The 17,375-nt window shown below is 40.3% G+C and overlaps 1 protein-coding gene and 1 long non-coding RNA gene across 3 annotated transcripts; both read right to left on the reverse strand.

Annotated features, from left to right (window-relative positions):
- Window positions 1-801: 801 nt before the first annotated feature.
- Window positions 802-5,761, reverse strand: LOC105354086 (uncharacterized). Of its 2 annotated transcripts, XR_013651003.1 has the most exons (5): window positions 5,195-5,761; window positions 4,609-4,667; window positions 4,399-4,461; window positions 3,242-3,337; window positions 802-1,252 (listed from the first exon to the last, which is right to left on the reverse strand). It is a non-coding gene; the product is annotated as an uncharacterized LOC105354086 (long non-coding RNA). The 2 variants fall into 2 exon arrangements; XR_002875333.2 differs by lacking the exon at window positions 4,609-4,667.
- Window positions 5,762-7,910: 2,149 nt separating this feature from the next.
- On the reverse strand, window positions 7,911-10,952 carry LOC110013825 (macrophage mannose receptor 1-like). Its single transcript, XM_023966333.2, has 5 exons — window positions 10,848-10,952; window positions 9,819-9,879; window positions 9,332-9,706; window positions 8,718-9,134; window positions 7,911-8,510 (listed from the first exon to the last, which is right to left on the reverse strand). The coding sequence occupies exons 2-5, from the start codon at window positions 9,850-9,852 to the stop codon at window positions 8,167-8,169; spliced, it is 1,170 nt and encodes a 389-aa protein (XP_023822101.2). The 5' UTR covers window positions 9,853-9,879; window positions 10,848-10,952; the 3' UTR covers window positions 7,911-8,166.
- Between the last annotated feature and the right edge of the window lie 6,423 nt (window positions 10,953-17,375).

Genomic DNA, 17,375 nt, shown 5'->3' on the forward strand with positions numbered 1-17,375 from the left:
AGTTTAACAAAAAAAAAAAACTTTAAGTTAGGGTTAGGGTTTAACTCACAAGCTGTTCATATCTGGCCAGAGCATCCAGAGGAAATCTTCTGAGACGTCTGCTTCTCCTTGCTGTCCTGTGATGCTGCATATCTGCTTGTTTTCGGTTTGATCTCACAAAAACGGTTGAATTATTGCCAACAGGACCATGGACAGATTCAAGCCATTTTCAGTAAGGTGTAAGAAAACTGCAGAAAAAAATGCCTCCTCACAAGAGCCCGTAAATCGTTCAGTGGCAGAAAAATAAAAAATGTGATAATGTGGTACACTGTAAACCCTAACGAGTTGACAGAACTTAAAAATTGTTTTGTAACAGATTACACAATAGTTTTTAAGTTATATTATTAAAACTTTTAAGTTAACATTTATTAAAATGTATATTGTCAGTTGGCTTAAATTTTTATTATTTCATATTAAAAATATTAAGATTCCTCAACTTACAAAAGAGTGATTATTTACTCAAAGTTTTTAATTTTTTCCAACTAAAAAAACACTTTAACTAACTATATTTTTATAATATTACTCCACTCATAAAATATGTAAAATTCACTCAAATGTTTTATAAATTCTCTAACTCATTAAATGTGTAGCATTGAAAATATTTAGAATTCTTGAGCTTAAAATGTTTCTACTTGAAATGTATTCTAAACAGAGGTATTGATACTGTCCCACAACAACATTTAAAAGCTAACATTGATAAAAACCAACAAACATGAAAGCCACACAATAGCGATTGCTTAATACACTTTTTTTAATTGCTCTTTTAAAAAAAAAAAAAAGCACAAATATCAAGAGGATGAAACAATCAGTGAAATAAAACTGCATCATAAGAGTGCCACACAACATATTGACAAAAAGTGTTGGTTTGTATTGTACAGCAGAAAAAGCAAATGATCACAACAAAACACATTAGTAGCATAACACTTAAACCAACAAATAGTCCATTCTGGGAGACTCACTCAACGCAGCATTCTTTAGCGTCAATAAATGTCCTTTCAGTGATTTGCTGTCCTCACGGCTCATGACAGCGTTCTGAATAAATGTGAAGGCAAGTTCAAGTGTTTTTGGGGTGCTTTAGGTCCAGAGCATAGATGTCCCCGAAGAGTGGAAGAGATTAGTCAGCCAGATCTGTGGGACCACTGACGGCAGCATCCGGAGCGTCACCACGACAACTGAGAGGAGAACCACAGCAGTGTCTGTGAGGTCTGGTATTCTGGAAAATACAAAACAGAAAACAAAGATGAGTTCAGACCCTCAAAGATATTCATCACACTAATGTCCAAAACTAACATTCCTGCCACCTGTCAATGTGAATCTTTTCATGCTAACATTCTGTTAGCTTTTAATCAACTGGCTGTGATGCTTTAAGGACCAACTCCAAATAAAATTGTGTTTTTAAAAAGTTCTTTAGCATTTTTCTGAAAAATCAGGACATTTATAAAATAATTTAAAGTGTGGATGCCATGCTTTGAACAACTTTGTCAAATAAAAAAGCCTTTTAAACGCTGAATCTATTGATACCAATAGTTAGCGTCGAAAAAAATCCGAAGCATATGAATAATAGACATCTTTCGAAGGAATCAGAGATTTGAATTTGCCGCTAAGAGCGCAGGCTGGAAGTGACCTTGATATGACCTGTGACGTCACGAAAGGCATTGACTTTCGCAGTTCCGCTTCGGACAGCATGTAAACAAAACAGGTAGTCTTCGTTTCTCTCGTGTTTAAATCTGTTAATCATCAACATGCCAAGTCGTTGTGTGGCAGCTGGATGTAGCAATACATCTAGTGATAGTGTATCTGTGTATAAACTCCCAAAACAAGAAACGCTGCTGAAAAGGGGAAAGTTCAAGAAGGTGGACGGCGAAGGATTCTTCCCTCCAGATCTGCAGGAGAGAAGTCTGCGTTTTCGAAGGGACAAAAAGAATTTTGAACGGAGAGTTGGGAGGAGGATCTTGGCTTCTGAGTCGAGGAAAGGCGGGTGAGCTGGAAGCGAGCGAGCCGTTTTCTGGGTCGGAGAGGACGGCGCTGGAGTCGGGAGCGGAGGCTGCTAAGCTAGTGTGCATCACGATGGATCACATTGAGGCGAAGTAGTCGTGTTTTCTGTTGTCCTTGGATCCAACTGGAGTATTTCAACGCACTCAATGTTTTGCAAGAGAAGCAACAGGCCTGCAACGTTTTTTTTTTCTTTTGCTTTTGAGGTGCCGGTACCGTGAGTAAACTGAACTGTGTGTGTGTGTGTGTGTGTGTGAGCGCGCGCGCGCACGAGAAAAGGTTTCAAACTGGTTCAAACAGGTAAAACTGTTAATGTTCCACAGTTGTTAATGGTATACAGTGACTTTGTTAACTAAAGAGTAGTAATATCTGGGAAACCCCTTATTTTGTGACATTTATTTTGTAAATTGGGTTGAAAACCAGTGTTTACCTTTGTTTAGATTAGGTCAAAAGGGGACATTTTGAGTATACTTTAGGGTAAGTGGAGTAATTTAATTTTATACATTTTTTAGACTTACTGGAGTCTAGCCGAATCTTCATGCTGGCTATCGTCATCGGCATCACTAGACCTACTACTTTCTGCTATATCCTCCTCACTTTCGCAAAAGGGTTCGAATCGATACGGTTGCAAAAGTGACTCATCATCATGATAATCTCCGCAACTTTCCTCTTCATCTTTCTGTTCATCTGATGATAAATCGCTAATAGAGACGGTAGCATCACTCTGTGCTTCGCTATCGGTGCTAGCCATGTTGTCTGCCTTTCGTTACGTCACAAACATGGCGGCGCGAAGTCGGCGGAATGCGAGAAGCCGGCGGCCGTCCTTGTTGTTTATATCGCGTTTTTCGCTATTTATTCTTTTTCGAAAAATATTAAAAACAATCGCAACATGAAATAGAGACTATTTACTATATTTTGGCTTATTAAAATAGTCCATGTCACCCACACTTTAAGACTAAAGCTTCATTTTTCTTTATTCATACAATGATGGATCAGGAGCAGAAAAGGTAAACGAAAAGGTTCCCGCTCCCTCCAATCAGCAGTCCCTGATGTTCGCCTTTCATCTTCCGTCTCATTCTTAAAACCATTTAAAAATATCACTCATTTTGGAAACTACAAACAATTGCCTATTTATTATGTCACTCGATAAAATCTCAATCAATATTAAAGGATTAGAGAAAAACATTGACAGGGAGTCGTGTACACTTACAGTACAGGTCTTGAAGAAGTTGGAGGCATATTCATGCAGATAAACAGGAAGTGCATGGATGACAAGTGCCCATCTCATGTTCACATCACGCTGGTCCTAAAAGAATAAAAAGAAATATACATTACCATTGAAGCAAACGCAGAGCAAACACTTCCAATATTTACTTAAGGAACTTTAAGAAATAATAAAATTATACCTTTTCTAGATGTCTATTTCTAGTAAGAGGACAGTGCAGTGTTTATGGCATGATCCACCTCAGGCCAAAGACCCAAAGTCATTTTTAAGGCAAGTTACACTATGGCTTCTGACAGCTGTTTACAAATTATTTGTTATCCGTTTTTGAATTATTCTCATTAGAAATTCACCTGGAGGTCATAAATCCTAACCAAGCTGGCCAGTTCCTGGCTGTTTTGGTGGACTTTGGCTCAGAAAAAGGCAGCTTTAAGTTACACAAACATGTAAAAACTGCACAATTACCTCTGACTGCATCTACTCTACATAAATCTATTTCAGATCTTGCCAGATGAGTTATCATGGTTTCAAATGATGGAATGGTGCTAATGCAACTAAATTTAAATTTATACTGTATTCATCCCTCAATGGGGAAATTCTTCTCCGCATTTGACCCATCCCCTGGGGGAGTGGTGAGCTGCAGCTGAACCGCGCTCAGGAGGCAGTAGCGTTAAGGGCCTTGCCTAAGGACCCCCACTGGGTGATTTAACTGCTCGCCATTGATATGGTAATTGCCCCCCAGTACCATTGCTTATTCCCCTCCGGGAATCGAACCCTGGATTCCTGCATGGTAGCTTGTCACCTTACCAACCGAGCCACCCAGCCACAAAAAAAAACTATCATAGACACATGAAAATATTCCAAAGTGTCTCCACATACATGGCAGTCGAAACACCTTGGAATATTGGCTATGTCGTACTGCAGTATTATATGTAGTACTGCATAGTGCTCAAGTAGCAGAACACAACTTGCACCTCCATTCCATTGTGCCACCTTCAGCCTGCAATCTAAATATGTTTGGTTAAATTGTAAATAATTTTAACTCTATTTCTATTTGGCTAGTTAAAATCTGCATAAATGCTTCCATATCAATCTAATAGTGGTAATAGTTCAGGATGAATATATTAAATAAGTATAAAACTCACCAACTTGACGGCTCTTTTCTGGTGAAATGGTGACTTTCTGGTGAACTCTCTGAAGTTCAGTATCTGAAAAAGTCCAAAAGAGATTTTTCAATGTTAAAGAAAAATGTTTCAATTATATTCTGATCAAAACATTTATTGCACTACACAAACTATTGCATTTTTTGTTTTTTTAATAGCTCTAGACAAATAACTGATCAAGAGACAAGTTACCTCGCTGGTCTTGGCGTCTGCCTGGAGGTGAAACACTGAAGACTCTTGTAGTTCGGTACCTGAACACAACAGGAACACGTTGATTAATTTATTTTTACAAAAACCTTTCTTATAATAGAGTTCAGTGATTTAAAAAAGCTTAAAGCTGCATTCAAAACCCAGTGCTTCCATGTAGCAACCAGGCTTAAAACTTTTGGCGGTAGCTCCTCCCACACAACCGTTAGAGGCTTTGAGTGACATTTTTGGACATGTGTCCAGCAGAAAACTTTAGCCACTAACAAAAGGCCTCCAACGCGAATTTCACACGCAGATCACGTTTAGTGTGATTGCAGTGATCATTACAGATCATTTCTACCTCTGAAAAAACTCATCACTGTCGTAACTTACGGGCAGAAATGCATTTTGGGTTTGGCTCGCCATACGTCTGCTCCGCTATGACGAACTAATGTACATTGTCACATTAAGCTGTAAAACGATCGTAACACACGTATGTTTAAACAGTAAAGCACATTTACGGTAGTATAAGAGCATTTTTAAAGCATTTCATTCAAAAATAGTAGTGTAAACCGTCGTAAACGATACTAACCAAATTAAATCAGGGCTGAAGACAAGACGGCGCCACTGAGGAAAACATCAGCGATGAGGCGGATGGAAAAAAAACGAGGTTGGGGCGTCTTGAAGCTGGGCAAAAGCGCAACGCATTGCAGAAAAATAAAATGCTCGATTTTCAATTTCAAACGTCGCATACTCGCATTCGGCAAATCCAACATGGCCACCTGAGCTAACGTTGAGAAAACGAAAGACCCTCCCACCAGTACGTGATGACGTCATGACGCTACTTCAGGGATCTTAAAATTTTTGAGTGCTAGATACAAATAAGCTTTAAAATATTGAGCACTGTTGAGTTAAATTTGGAAAAATGTTGATAGAGCTTAATACTTTATAGTTGAATCAACTACAAAATGATATTTAAGTTGTGTAACCTTAATGGTTATGAGCCAATACAACTGTTAGGGTTTACAGTGTAGTAAAAGATTCCAGGACGTTCTGCAACTGTATCTGCGATTACTGGAAGTCGAAAATAAAAATGTATAAAAGAAAAACAAAAATGTCACCCAGACCAGTTTTCCCTCAGGTGCAAACAATCTATTATAGTTTTTTTTTTTTTTTTTTTTTTTTTTTTTTTTAACTTGTCCTGTCCAACAGCTGGGCAGACAGATGAGAGCTGAGGGCCTCTTGTGTTGGAGAGATTTTACTTTAACAAGAGGGGTTATTAATCTTCAGACAAACCAAAGGTATGTCTGGATAAACCCCTTTTGTAATTGAGGCCAAACTTTATTAATTTCAATCATGTCTGAAAATCTTTGGTGTTGGACCGGACGGAAAAGGAAAGAGGGGAAGAAGAGAGAGGGACGATAGAGAGAGGGGGGGTAGGGGGTGATAATAGGAGGGGAAGGGGGATAAGACCATGAAGCAGCATAAAGCAACAAGTTTATTGGTTGTTAATCATTATGGTAAGGTTCAAATGTAGTACAAAAAGGGCGGAGCCTGTCCACACACACACTCAAATGTTATAAACACACCTGCTAGCTGCAAAAATGTCCACCTGTCGACATGTACACAAAACAGATAGTGTTCACACGCATACTTATGCCTTAAAACCAACTAGTGTGAAATATTTCAGTCATTCAGTCATGCAAACTGTTAGTGCAAGGGTGAGCTAACACCTGTGCTCAGGTGAGTGTTTATGTTCTTCTAAAATGGATGGTGGAACGTGAAAAGAAGGAGGGAGAGTGCCCAGCCATCCCCACCCCAAGACCCCCACCGCAGCAGCAGCGGCAGCCGGAATCCCCCCAACGCCACACGGGAACCGGCAGGGAACAACCGCCGCCCGGGCGACCAAGCCCGCCACCCAGGCCAGGGCCAGCAGGACCGCCGCAAGGCCCCCAGAGCCAGAGAGCAGGGAGGCACGGAGGGAAAGAGAGCGCCGCCCCAGCCCAACCAGGAGAGCAGCCGCGCCGGGAGAACCCAACGCAGGGCCCCACCGGAGAAGGACGCCCACAGCCCCAGACGAGCACCCCACCACCACCCAGGAGTTCCGGGCATCCCCCCGCCCCAACCCCAGGTACGAGCCAGGACCCCCCAAGGGAGACCCGCTCCGCACTCCAGGCAGCCATCCGCCCGGCCCACGGTTGGTCCAGGTAGGAGCGAGGCAGGGGCCTGCCGCCCCCGCCCAAGAAGGGGGAACCCCGGGGAAAAAAGAGGGCCCACCAGGGGTGTTGTAAATATGGCCCGACCAGGCTCGGCCACAGTTGGAAATTTGGCGGGGCCCAGTGCTCAGGAGCAAGGACCAGAACCCACCCCCCAGGGACACGAACACTCCCGGCTCGGATGTAATGTGAACCCCCCCACCGCGCGGAGAGAGCACCGCCGGGCCCAGGAAGCCGGCACCCCGGGGACACGGCCGCCGTTGCAAAGGGGCCCATACCCCCCCCCCCAGGGAAGAGGCAGGGGACAGATGGTCCTAGGTCCCACCTTCCTTGCAAAATGTGTGTGTGTGTATGTGTGTTTGAGGGTGTGTGTGTGTGCATGTGTGTGTGTTTATGTTGGAATGTATATATTGAGGGGGGAGGGGTGTGTGTGCTAAGGGGGGTGCAGTTAAAATTGGCGGGTAGGGCACTAAGGGGACATCTCCTGATTACTCACAGTGACGTCCCCTCACCCTCCCCACCAAGGGACCCTAAATGTCTAAGGTGTGGTTAAAATTGGCGGGTAGGGTGCTAGGAGGACATCCGCTGCTTGCTGGCAGTGATGTCCAAGCACCCCCCCTACCAAGGGCCCTACATGTCTAAGGTGCAAGTAAAACCGAAAGAGGGGGGGCCCACTCCATACGGCAACCATAGGAGGGGGGCCACTGCCTAGTAAACCCCCCCCAAGGCCCCTCGCAGGCTAAGCCCCCCACCCCCTCACCCTATTATGAGGTTATATGAGGAAGGGGGTAAGTTGGGGGCAGCTTGTAGACTTTCCCCCGGTGGTCAAACAGCTGTCCCTCCCCCCCCCCAGCAAGGGGGCCAGGCCCACCCCGCCCAGGGGCCCCACCCCCGGAGGTGCCGACACCCCAGGCCCAGCACCACCCCCCCCACACAGAGAGAGAGGAGCCAGAAAGCGTTGAACTGAAGAAACTGAATGTTTTTTACAGTCACAATTGTGTCTGGTGGGTTGAGGCCCAAAGCGCTTTACAGTCACAGTCTGATTCACCCTAGCACACATTTTAAAAATGAAAAAGTGAAAAACTGCAAAGATGTTTGTGGATCTTTAAGCCTTTATTTTAAACATTTCAGAGCATCTCATTAAACCAAAAAAAAAAAAACTCAGTAAAAACAATTAAAGAAAAAGCCTATAATCATTGAGTTGATTTTCACTTTGAACAGATAACTTCTTATGAAAATAACACCAGCAGATAAAAGACTAAGGTCATAAACATAATATAAACATTGTCTTCTTTTATGAAAAATAAAACCAGATAATATAGGAATTATGTGATCATTGAACAAATTTTCACTTTGAACAGAAAAAGTTGAACTTCTCCTCATCATGTTTCTTGAACCACTTGTGTTCTCCTACCGTTTGCATGGCTCCTGACATGTCACACTCATTCATCTGTTCAGGTGAGGCCCAGTTCTTGTAGTGGACCACCTCATCACTGACCCAGAACCAGAACCCCAGAGTGCAGGTGTAGCGCAGTCCAGTCCACACAAAGGGAGAGGAGGCATTCTTGGTTTTCTCCTGGACCCATCTCTGTTCATCCATGTTAGTGATGGTGACCAGGTCATGGTGGTGATGTCTGCAGTAGTATAAGGCCTCCTCCCAGGTTCTGTTCTCTTTGATCAGGATCACATGATCTGGTGGGGGATGGGGTATTAATTTAAGATTATATTCTAAATTCATTGATGATTTCACAGAAACGTATTGTGCTTGTTTGCTTTTGTTTTTGTTGCTAACACCATTGAGAAGAACAATAAATGTTTAACTAATTGAATCTGAAAATAAAGTGTTGATTAACAGATGAGTATGAATTAATTGAAGATCTTCAAGTGAAAAACATTTACCTTGGTAACAGATAAAGGGCTGTTTTTTCCCACAGTCATCAATGCTCCAACTGCCATTCTCAGTCAGAATAGAACAGCTGTAGTCTTTTTTACTGCCACGGTAAAATTCCTTATCCCACAGTCTGAAAAAAAAGCTGCTGCCATCCGACCAGATCCAGGTGGCTCTGTACAGCCCGATAAATATGTGGCCATCATTGCAATCATTCAGAATTGAAGGCAAGCAATTGTTTTGTCCATCAACAGAATCTACCAATACTTGTTGACAGGGACTGTTTCCATGAGAATTCTCCTTTATCTCCTGTAGCTGTGCTTCTCCTACTAAATCTGTGTATGTAGTTCTGCAGTATTCCTGAGCCTCAAACCAGTTTGTCTCTTTTCTTAAGAAAAACATTTTGTTTGGAGAGTTTTCCCCTGTAACTACACAAACACAAGTTGGTAATAAATTAACTCCACATTTTCGTGGCAAATGATATAACATTTCACCTTTCTAAGCACAGTTTCTGACACAGAAAAATAGTTTGTGATGTTTTCGTGACATTAATTTTTCTTGTATGAACAATGTATGTAATAATTGCACGTATACTTGGAGCAAAGAGAAATGATTATTTTCTTACTGTTAAAGCAGAGGAAATAATGGTTTGTGGTACAATCGATATCAACCCACTTAAAGTGTTCACAGAGAGCCACACAGGTCTCTTTTTTACCACCATTTGGTTCATTAGTATTCCAGTTTACATTTGTTTTGTTGAACTCCACTCCAGGCAGAGACCAGTGGAAGGTCTCATTGGTTCCTGCTTCATAGTACAGACCGATCCAAGCTGCCATGGAGCTTCTCTGCATGTTTCTGAGTTTGTCCAAGTCTTTCCTGTTGGTCACTGTAGCCAGATCAGTGTAATGTGTCTTGCAGTGCTGCTGAGCTTCAGTCCAACTCAGGTTCATATTAACAAAGTAATAGTCATACATCTGACATGTGAAGAGACAAAAATGACCTGGAAGCCAGAATAAAGAGGAGAGCACATTTCATCTTCTTGGTGACTTTGAGATTAAATACAGACTCTGTGAGTTTGAAAAACTAAAGAGAGGAGCTGATGATGCACTTACCCACAAAGATGAGGAAGAAGAAACTCTGCTTCATCTTTGCTTTGAGATATTCATTTAACCTCTGAGAAAAAAGCATTTTTACACGAGTTAAGATTTTTTATTTAGTGGAAAAATTGTGAGTTCCTCAGAGTAAAAATAATTTTTCAAATGTAGTTTGATTAAAGAAACAGAATATAAACACCTGAGTCCTTCTGATGTCATACTTTAAAATCATCATTTCAAATAAAGTTTTAACAGAAGTTTGCCTCATTTATTTTTGTTGTATAATATATTTTAGGAACATCAATTTAAAAGGCATTTATTTACACTTAAAAGTGCGAAAAACACTATTGATTTACATTTCCTGTTTAGTTTATTTACATTTCCTGCTGGGAAAAAATTCAAATGTGTTGTTATGAAAGGGCATTTGCATGATGACATTTGTGATATAAATTATGTTTAAAAGAACAACTTTCTTTTACTTTTTTCAAGAATCAATTATGCCCACTAATATTCTAGTAATATGATTGTATGTCATCCACTAAAGTAAATATTTCATTTAATTTAAACACAGTTTCTGATAGAAACACATGAGTTTTAACAAAAATGTGTCCCATCGTTCCTGCAAATTTCTGGTGTCAAATTGCAATTTTGATTAAAAGATCACACTATAAAAAAGACTAAACCATCAGAACTGACTAAACTGACTTTTTTGGGGGGGTGGAGGAGGGGGTATCTGACTAACAAATAAATGGGAAAATTAACAAAAACAAATACCTGAAAATACGTATTAAAACCCATACTACTAATAATAAATCTGAAATCCTTTCTAATATAAATCCCCTTTCTTTAATCATTTCTCTTTAATGAGTTTTTTTTTTTTTTTTAACTAACTTTGCTATGTTCCGAGAAAACTCCCATATATTTGATAACAAATATATTAGGATATTTGAATGAATAAAAAACGTTAAACAGTTTGTTTTACTGGTTTATCACACTGTTTTAATATTATTATCTGTATGTAATAATTTGAAAATGGCAGATACTCACTTGCAGGGTTTCTTCTCTGAGCTTCAGTCTGATCTTCAACCTTCTGCTGTGATGTGTTGAATAGTTGTGATCACAGCATCACTGCATCCTCATATTTAACTGTCATGTTTGCATAGAAGTTTAAGTAAACACTGGTCTCAACTACAGATGATGATTGTCATGTTTCGTGTCAAAACAGATTTGATTCTCGTCTTATTCTTCTTATTAAAACACTCCTGTAGAGTAATGGCATCCTGTGTTCAACTGATGTACTTTAAAAAATAAAAAACAAACAGCGATCAGAGAGAAAATTACTGATAAAAATATATTTCTGTATTACCAGTGTCAAATACAAAGAAAAAAGCATGTGAATGTTTTTAGAAAATATCCCCATTAAAAAAAGAATGCTACCTAATTGTTTTAGGCAGATTTTGTTTTATCTTTAATTTTAATTAAAAAAAAAAAGTAAAATTATCAGAAGATCCTACTATGTAGGTCAACAGCTGCTCCTACGCTTTGGAAAGATGAAAGCATTAGGATCAAAGTTGGAGTCAGAAATACCGTCCAATTTGAAGTTATAAACACTCAGTGGCCACTTCATTCGGCACATCTGTCCAACTGCTCATTAACACAAATTTCTAATCGGCCAATTACAAGGCAACAACTCAATGCATTTAGGCATAGTCAAGACAATCTGCTGCAATAAAAATCAAGTATCCAAGTGGGGAAGAAAGGGGTTTTAAGTTACTTAGGAGGATGTTGGTGCCAGACGGGCAATAAAAGATTGGAAAAACGTTGCCTGGCCTGGTTCTTGGCACACTTTGAACCCCTTAGTACCATTTCAGCATGGCTACAATGCCACAGCCTACCTGAGTATTGTTGCTGACCATGTCCATCCCTTCATGACCACAGTGTACCATCGTCTGATGGCTACTGCCAGCATAATAATGTGTCATGTCATAGAGCTGGAATAATCTTAGACTGGTTTCTTGAACATGACAATGAATGCACTGGACTCAAATGGCCTTCATTGTCACCAGATCTCAACCCAATAGATCCCCTTTGGAATGTGGTGAAACAGGACATTGGCATCATGGATGTGCAGCTGACATATCTGCAGCAACTGTGTGATGCTATCCTGACAATATGGACCATGAACTCTCTGAGGAATGTTTCCAGTACCGTTTTAAATCTATGCCACCAAGGATTAAAGGGCCTATTCAATGCAAAATCATTTTTTTTTGAGCTTTTAGGTGTATTATAATCTTCATTTCTCACCAAAAAAACCCAAAGCGGTATTTTGATCCATTCATACATTTCTGAGTATTATTTTAATAACCTGTGCTATGAGCACCAGCCCCTCCCAACACGAAAACGAGCGGGCTCTCATGAGTTGACGTAGACTGGTGAGAACAGCCTCTTCTAAGAATAGTTTGCGCAGCCAGCACTAATGCAGGCCAACACACATCCCCACTTGTTTTCCGAGGGAGTTAACTACTATTGGCAAGAAGGATTTAATTTTAAATAAACTAATGCACATCCATCTTTGCAACAGTTTGGATGTTGTTTGTTTTCATGGGGGAAACATAGACACACTGCAGAGGCCAACTCTAGGTTCATGTCATGAAATGGGCGGCAGCCACACGGATCAAAAGGCGGAGCCTCAGAGATCGAGTTGTCTTACTTCCTGGTTGGAAAAGAAACCAGGGCAAAAAATGAATATTTAACCCAAAAAAATTGTTGTGTGCCAAATGTAATATATTATCACATCCATGGATATTGTTTACTATAGAAGGCTTAAGAATAGCATGATAAAGGCCCTTTAAAACAGTTCTAGAGGCAAAATTGGTTCCAACCCAGTAGCAAGGTATACTTAATAAAGTATCCAGTGAGTGTAAATCAGTCTACATTTATAAAGCAGGGGAGAGACGTGCACTGAAGATCTTTTCTTTTTTTAACTGTTAAAAAAGTTTAACCTGTTTTTTAACGTGTTGAAAACATTATTTTCTTTAAAGGTGTACCGTGGACTTGAATATGTTTAAATGTAGCCCTTTGAAAGACATACCAGTTACAAAGAAAAAGTAAATACATTTACATATTTTTCTGTTTGGTAATATGACAAGAAAAATTCAAATGTGATGGTGTGAAGGATATTTGCATGACTTTCTTCATGAGCTCTGTACATAAAAAAGTAAAAGCAATTCCTTAGATTTTCTCATAGATAAATTCATATTCATAAAGTTACATAATATTAATAAGTTTTCTTTAAAACCGCCTTCCAAAACACTCAAAGACGCTGTTCATATTCAAAACTAAAACACAGTAAAATCACAAAATATACAATAAATAAGTTGGAATGATTATTAAAATCAGATAACAAAAGATTAAAAATTGTGATCTTTTAAACAAGAAAAACTGTTACTAAGGGGGATTAAGGAAGCACCCAGGCGCAGAGAGGATGAGGAGGCAGAAGGTACCAGGGTAACAGGGGCTTTAATAGCAAAATAAACTACAACACAAAACCACTGCAGAAAGCAGGCAAACTTGAAATACAGTGCTGGACAAAACTGTTGTTACTCCTCAGTTAAAAAAAGAAAGTCAACAATCCTCACTGAAATGACTTGAAACATTCAAAAGTAATAATAAATTAAAATGTATTGAAAATTAAATAATCAAAATCAGCCATTACTTTTGAGTTGTTGATTTACATAATTATTAAAAAAAAAAAACTATTGAAATAGGGCTGGCCAAAAATGATGGTACCTACATAAAAGAGAACTAATTGCATAGGGGGTCATGATGAACTCATGTATGTCCTTTAATTTACATCACAGCTGTTTTCAAACCCATAATCACTCAGTCTGCCTATTTAAAGGGAGACAAATAGTCACGTTGCTGTTTGGTGAAAAGGTGTGAACCACACTGAACATGGACAACAGAAAGCCAAGGAGAGAATTGTCCCAGGACATTAGAGACAAAATTATAGACAAACATGGTAAAGGTAAAGGCTATAAAACCATCTCTAAGCAGCTTGAAGTTCCTGTGACGACAGTGGCACATATTATTCAGAAGTTTAAGACCCACGGGACAGTAGCCAACCTCCCTGGACGTGGCCGTAAGAGGAAAATTGATGACAAATTGAGGAGACGGATAATTGGAACTGTATCCAAAGAGCCCAGAACAACCTCCAAAAAACATTAAAGGTGAACTCCTAGATCAAGGTACATCAGTATGGCACCATTCGTCATTGTTTGAGCCAGAGTGGACTTCATGGGAGACGACCAAGGAGGACACCCCTGTTGAAAGGAAATCATAAAAAAACCAGACTGGAATTTGCAAAATGCATGTTGACAAGCCACCAAGCTTCTGGGAACATGTCCTTTGGACAGATGAGACAAAACTGGAGCTTTTTGGCAAGACACATCAGCTCTGTGTTCGTAGACTCAAAAATGAAGCATACAATGAAGAGAACACTGTCCCTACTGTGAAACATGGAGGAGGTTCAGTTATGTTTTGGGGCTGCTTTGCTGCATCTGCCACAGGCTGTCTTAAAATTGTGCAAGGTCAAATGAAATCTCAAGAATATTAAGGCATTCTGGATAGAAATGTGCTGCCTAGTGTCAGAAAGCTTGGTCTCAGTCGCAGGGCATGGGTCTTCCAACAGGACAACGATCCAAAACACACAGCCTAAACCCCCCAAGAATGGCTAAGAGAAAAGTGTTGGACTATTCTGAAGTGGCCTCTATGAGCCCAGATCTGAATCCCATTGAACATCTGTGGAAGGAGCTGAAACATGCCAATTGGAGAAGACACCCGTCAAACCTGAGACAACTGGAGCAGTTTACTCATGAGGAGTGGGACAAAATACCTGTGGACAGGTGCAGAAGGCTTACTGACAAATACAGAAACCGTTTAATTGATAATTTTGTGCAACAAAATATTAAGTTATGGGTACCATCATTTTTGTCCAGGCCTATTTCATTAGTTTTTTTTTTTTTAATAATTCTGTAAATCAACAACTCAAAAGTAATGGCTGATTTTGATTATTTAATTTTGAATACCTTTTAATGTATTGTTACTTTTGAATGTTTCAAGTCATTTTAGTGAGCATTGTGGACTTTCTTTCTTTAACTGAGGAGTACCAACAATTTTGTCCACCACTGTACTACGTACACTCGAAACAGGGGACAATAAGTTATGGAGCAGCACGGGACGAAAGGAAAGACAAGACTTAAATACACACAGACAAACGAGACACAGGTGAACACAATCAGGAACAATCAGGACAATCAGGAGAGATAAAAAACTCGAAACCAAGATACAAAACAGGAACTTTTCAGAAACAAAACAGGAAGTGAACTCAAACATAAAAGCAAAGAAACTAAAACCGTGACATCACTCCCTGCCACAAGGAACCACACCAAGGTTTCACAACAAAGCCAAGGAGGAGGGAGCCTGGAACGGGAGGCTGTGCTGTCCGGCGTAGCGGGTCTGGCCAGCAAAGGGCTGGTGAGTCACGCTCGACGTCTGGGGCAGGCAACGCGGGCTCGGCACACTGGGATAATGTCAAACTTTCCGCCGATCGGGATTAGATCTCTAAAAATAAAACATGTTTTCAAAATAGCAGCACGGGGGATTACATTTAATTGAAGAACATCACCTTTGAAGTTGGTCACTGCTTTGTATCCCGGGTTAAGGCTCAGACTTTCACCTGATGATGGGTGAATCACTCTGAGTGACAAACCAGCAATTTATGTAGCATTTTTGTAATGCTCCAAGAAAATTTGAAACACACAATTGTCCTGACCAGATCAGGATGCTAGCCCTGCCACGCTGCTTCTCCTCTGGATAGAATGCATTAGAAACTGTCCGAGGAAGAAAACAAAGAATTCAAAGCCTGAGTATAGATTTAACCTGCAGTGACCTCAAAGTTATTGGACTTTATTTTTTATAAGTCCTTCAAGAAGTTATGAGGATAGGTTTATATCCTGAGGACAGATAGTGAGAGGATCAAACCCTTTATAGTTGTGGTTTTATATCTTTGTGTCATTTTCTTAGTTCATGTTCTGTTTTAACCCATAAGAACCCATAGAGACAGCAGGGTTGCAGGAAGAAACATCAGAAATGTGTTTTGTGGTCCACTTGGTCTGTAGTATAGCCCATATGGTTTTCTTTTCAGGACAAATGAATCTTGGTTCTTATGAGTTAAAGTTTGTTTCCATCTGTCACAATCCCACCTGTTTATTTTTTATTTTTTCTGAACTTATCGTCAGCTGTCTTCAGATAACAATCCTCAGTGTAATGCCTTAGTCCCAAATGTCCGTACGGGTGGATACAGGCTGTCTGCGGGTGAAAAACGGGCAAACCTGTTCGAGGCACGCAGGTGGTCTACACAAAATATTTTAGATTGTAAACAACCCAGTGAGAAGACAATGCTCATACAGATTTTCTCTACGGGCTTGAAGCTAGCATCAAGTTGTAGTGAACACATGAATAATGTGCAAGTGTGAGATGCAGTTGTACGTTTTTTTAAAACTCCCCACAAACGTGTGTACTTCACAGGGAGCCCCATTAGTGCTGTTCAAGTGAAAGGTAGGCAGCCCTTTGGTGCAGCCGGACTGTTAGAAATTAGACATTCATAATGTAGTTTGTGCAGACATCCCACTGGAATCTAATGGTCACTTTATGTACCACGGGTACACCCCATATGTGCCGCATTTGCGCACAGTCAGTAAGGAGCCAGTGCTCACATAACTCACAACAATAAGGCTGTGTAAAGGGCACCATACGACAACATCACCCATACATCATGTTTGGTTTGTAGTTCAGTCATCTCATCTGTGATCATCATCAGTTTTGTTTCTTTTTTGTTTCAGTTTGTTCTCGTTGAAGTTTATTCATCAAAGTTTTAAAGTTTCTGCCTTCACGCATGGGTTTTTTTTTTTTTTTAACTTGTCCTGAAACTTTAAGCGCCAAAGCAACGGCGAGCGCCTGCTTCTTCTTTTCAAGATCTGTAACTCGGGTCCACACCGCGACTTCATTTTTCCAACTTTCGTACGTTTTTTTTTTTTTTTTTTAACTTGTCCTGTCCAACAGCTGGGCAGACAGACGAGAGCTGAGGGCCTCTTGTGTTGGACATATTTTGCTTTAACAAGAGGGGTTATTAATCTTCTGACAAACCAAAGGTATGTCTGAATAAACCCCTTTTGTAATTGAGGCCAAACTTTATTAATTTCAATCATGTCTGAAAATCTTTGGTGTTGGACCGGACGGAAAAGGAAAGAGGGGAAGAAGAGAGAGGGACGCTAGAGAGAGGGGGGGTAGGGGGTGATAATAGGAGGGGAAGGGGGATAAGACCATGAAGCAGCATACAGCAACAAGTTTACTGGTTGTTAATCATTATGGTAAGGTTCAAATGCAGTACAAAAAGGGCGGGGCCCGTCCACACACACACTCAAATGTTATAAACACACCTGCTAGCTGCAAAAATGTCCACCTGTCGACATGTACACAAAACAGATAGTGTTCACACGCATACTTATGCCTTAA

This window comes from Oryzias latipes, chromosome 18, assembly GCF_053564925.1.
Source record: "Oryzias latipes strain Hd-rR chromosome 18, Olatipes_Hd-rR_3.1".
Classification (NCBI taxonomy): Eukaryota; Metazoa; Chordata; class Actinopteri; order Beloniformes; family Adrianichthyidae; genus Oryzias; species Oryzias latipes.

What these genes read in the sequence shown, in the direction of transcription:
- LOC110013825 (XM_023966333.2), bottom strand. Translation starts at nt 9,852, where the DNA reads ATGAAGCAGAGTTTCTTCTTCCTCATCTTTGTGG. An exon ending in TTATTTCCTCTGCTTTAACA is followed by an intron (nt 9,135 to 9,331) that starts GTAAGAAAATAA and finishes GTGTTTGTGTAG; the next exon opens with TTACAGGGGAAAACTCTCCA. An exon ending in GCCCTTTATCTGTTACCAAG is followed by an intron (nt 8,511 to 8,717) that starts GTAAATGTTTTT and finishes ATCCCCCACCAG; the next exon opens with ATCATGTGATCCTGATCAAA.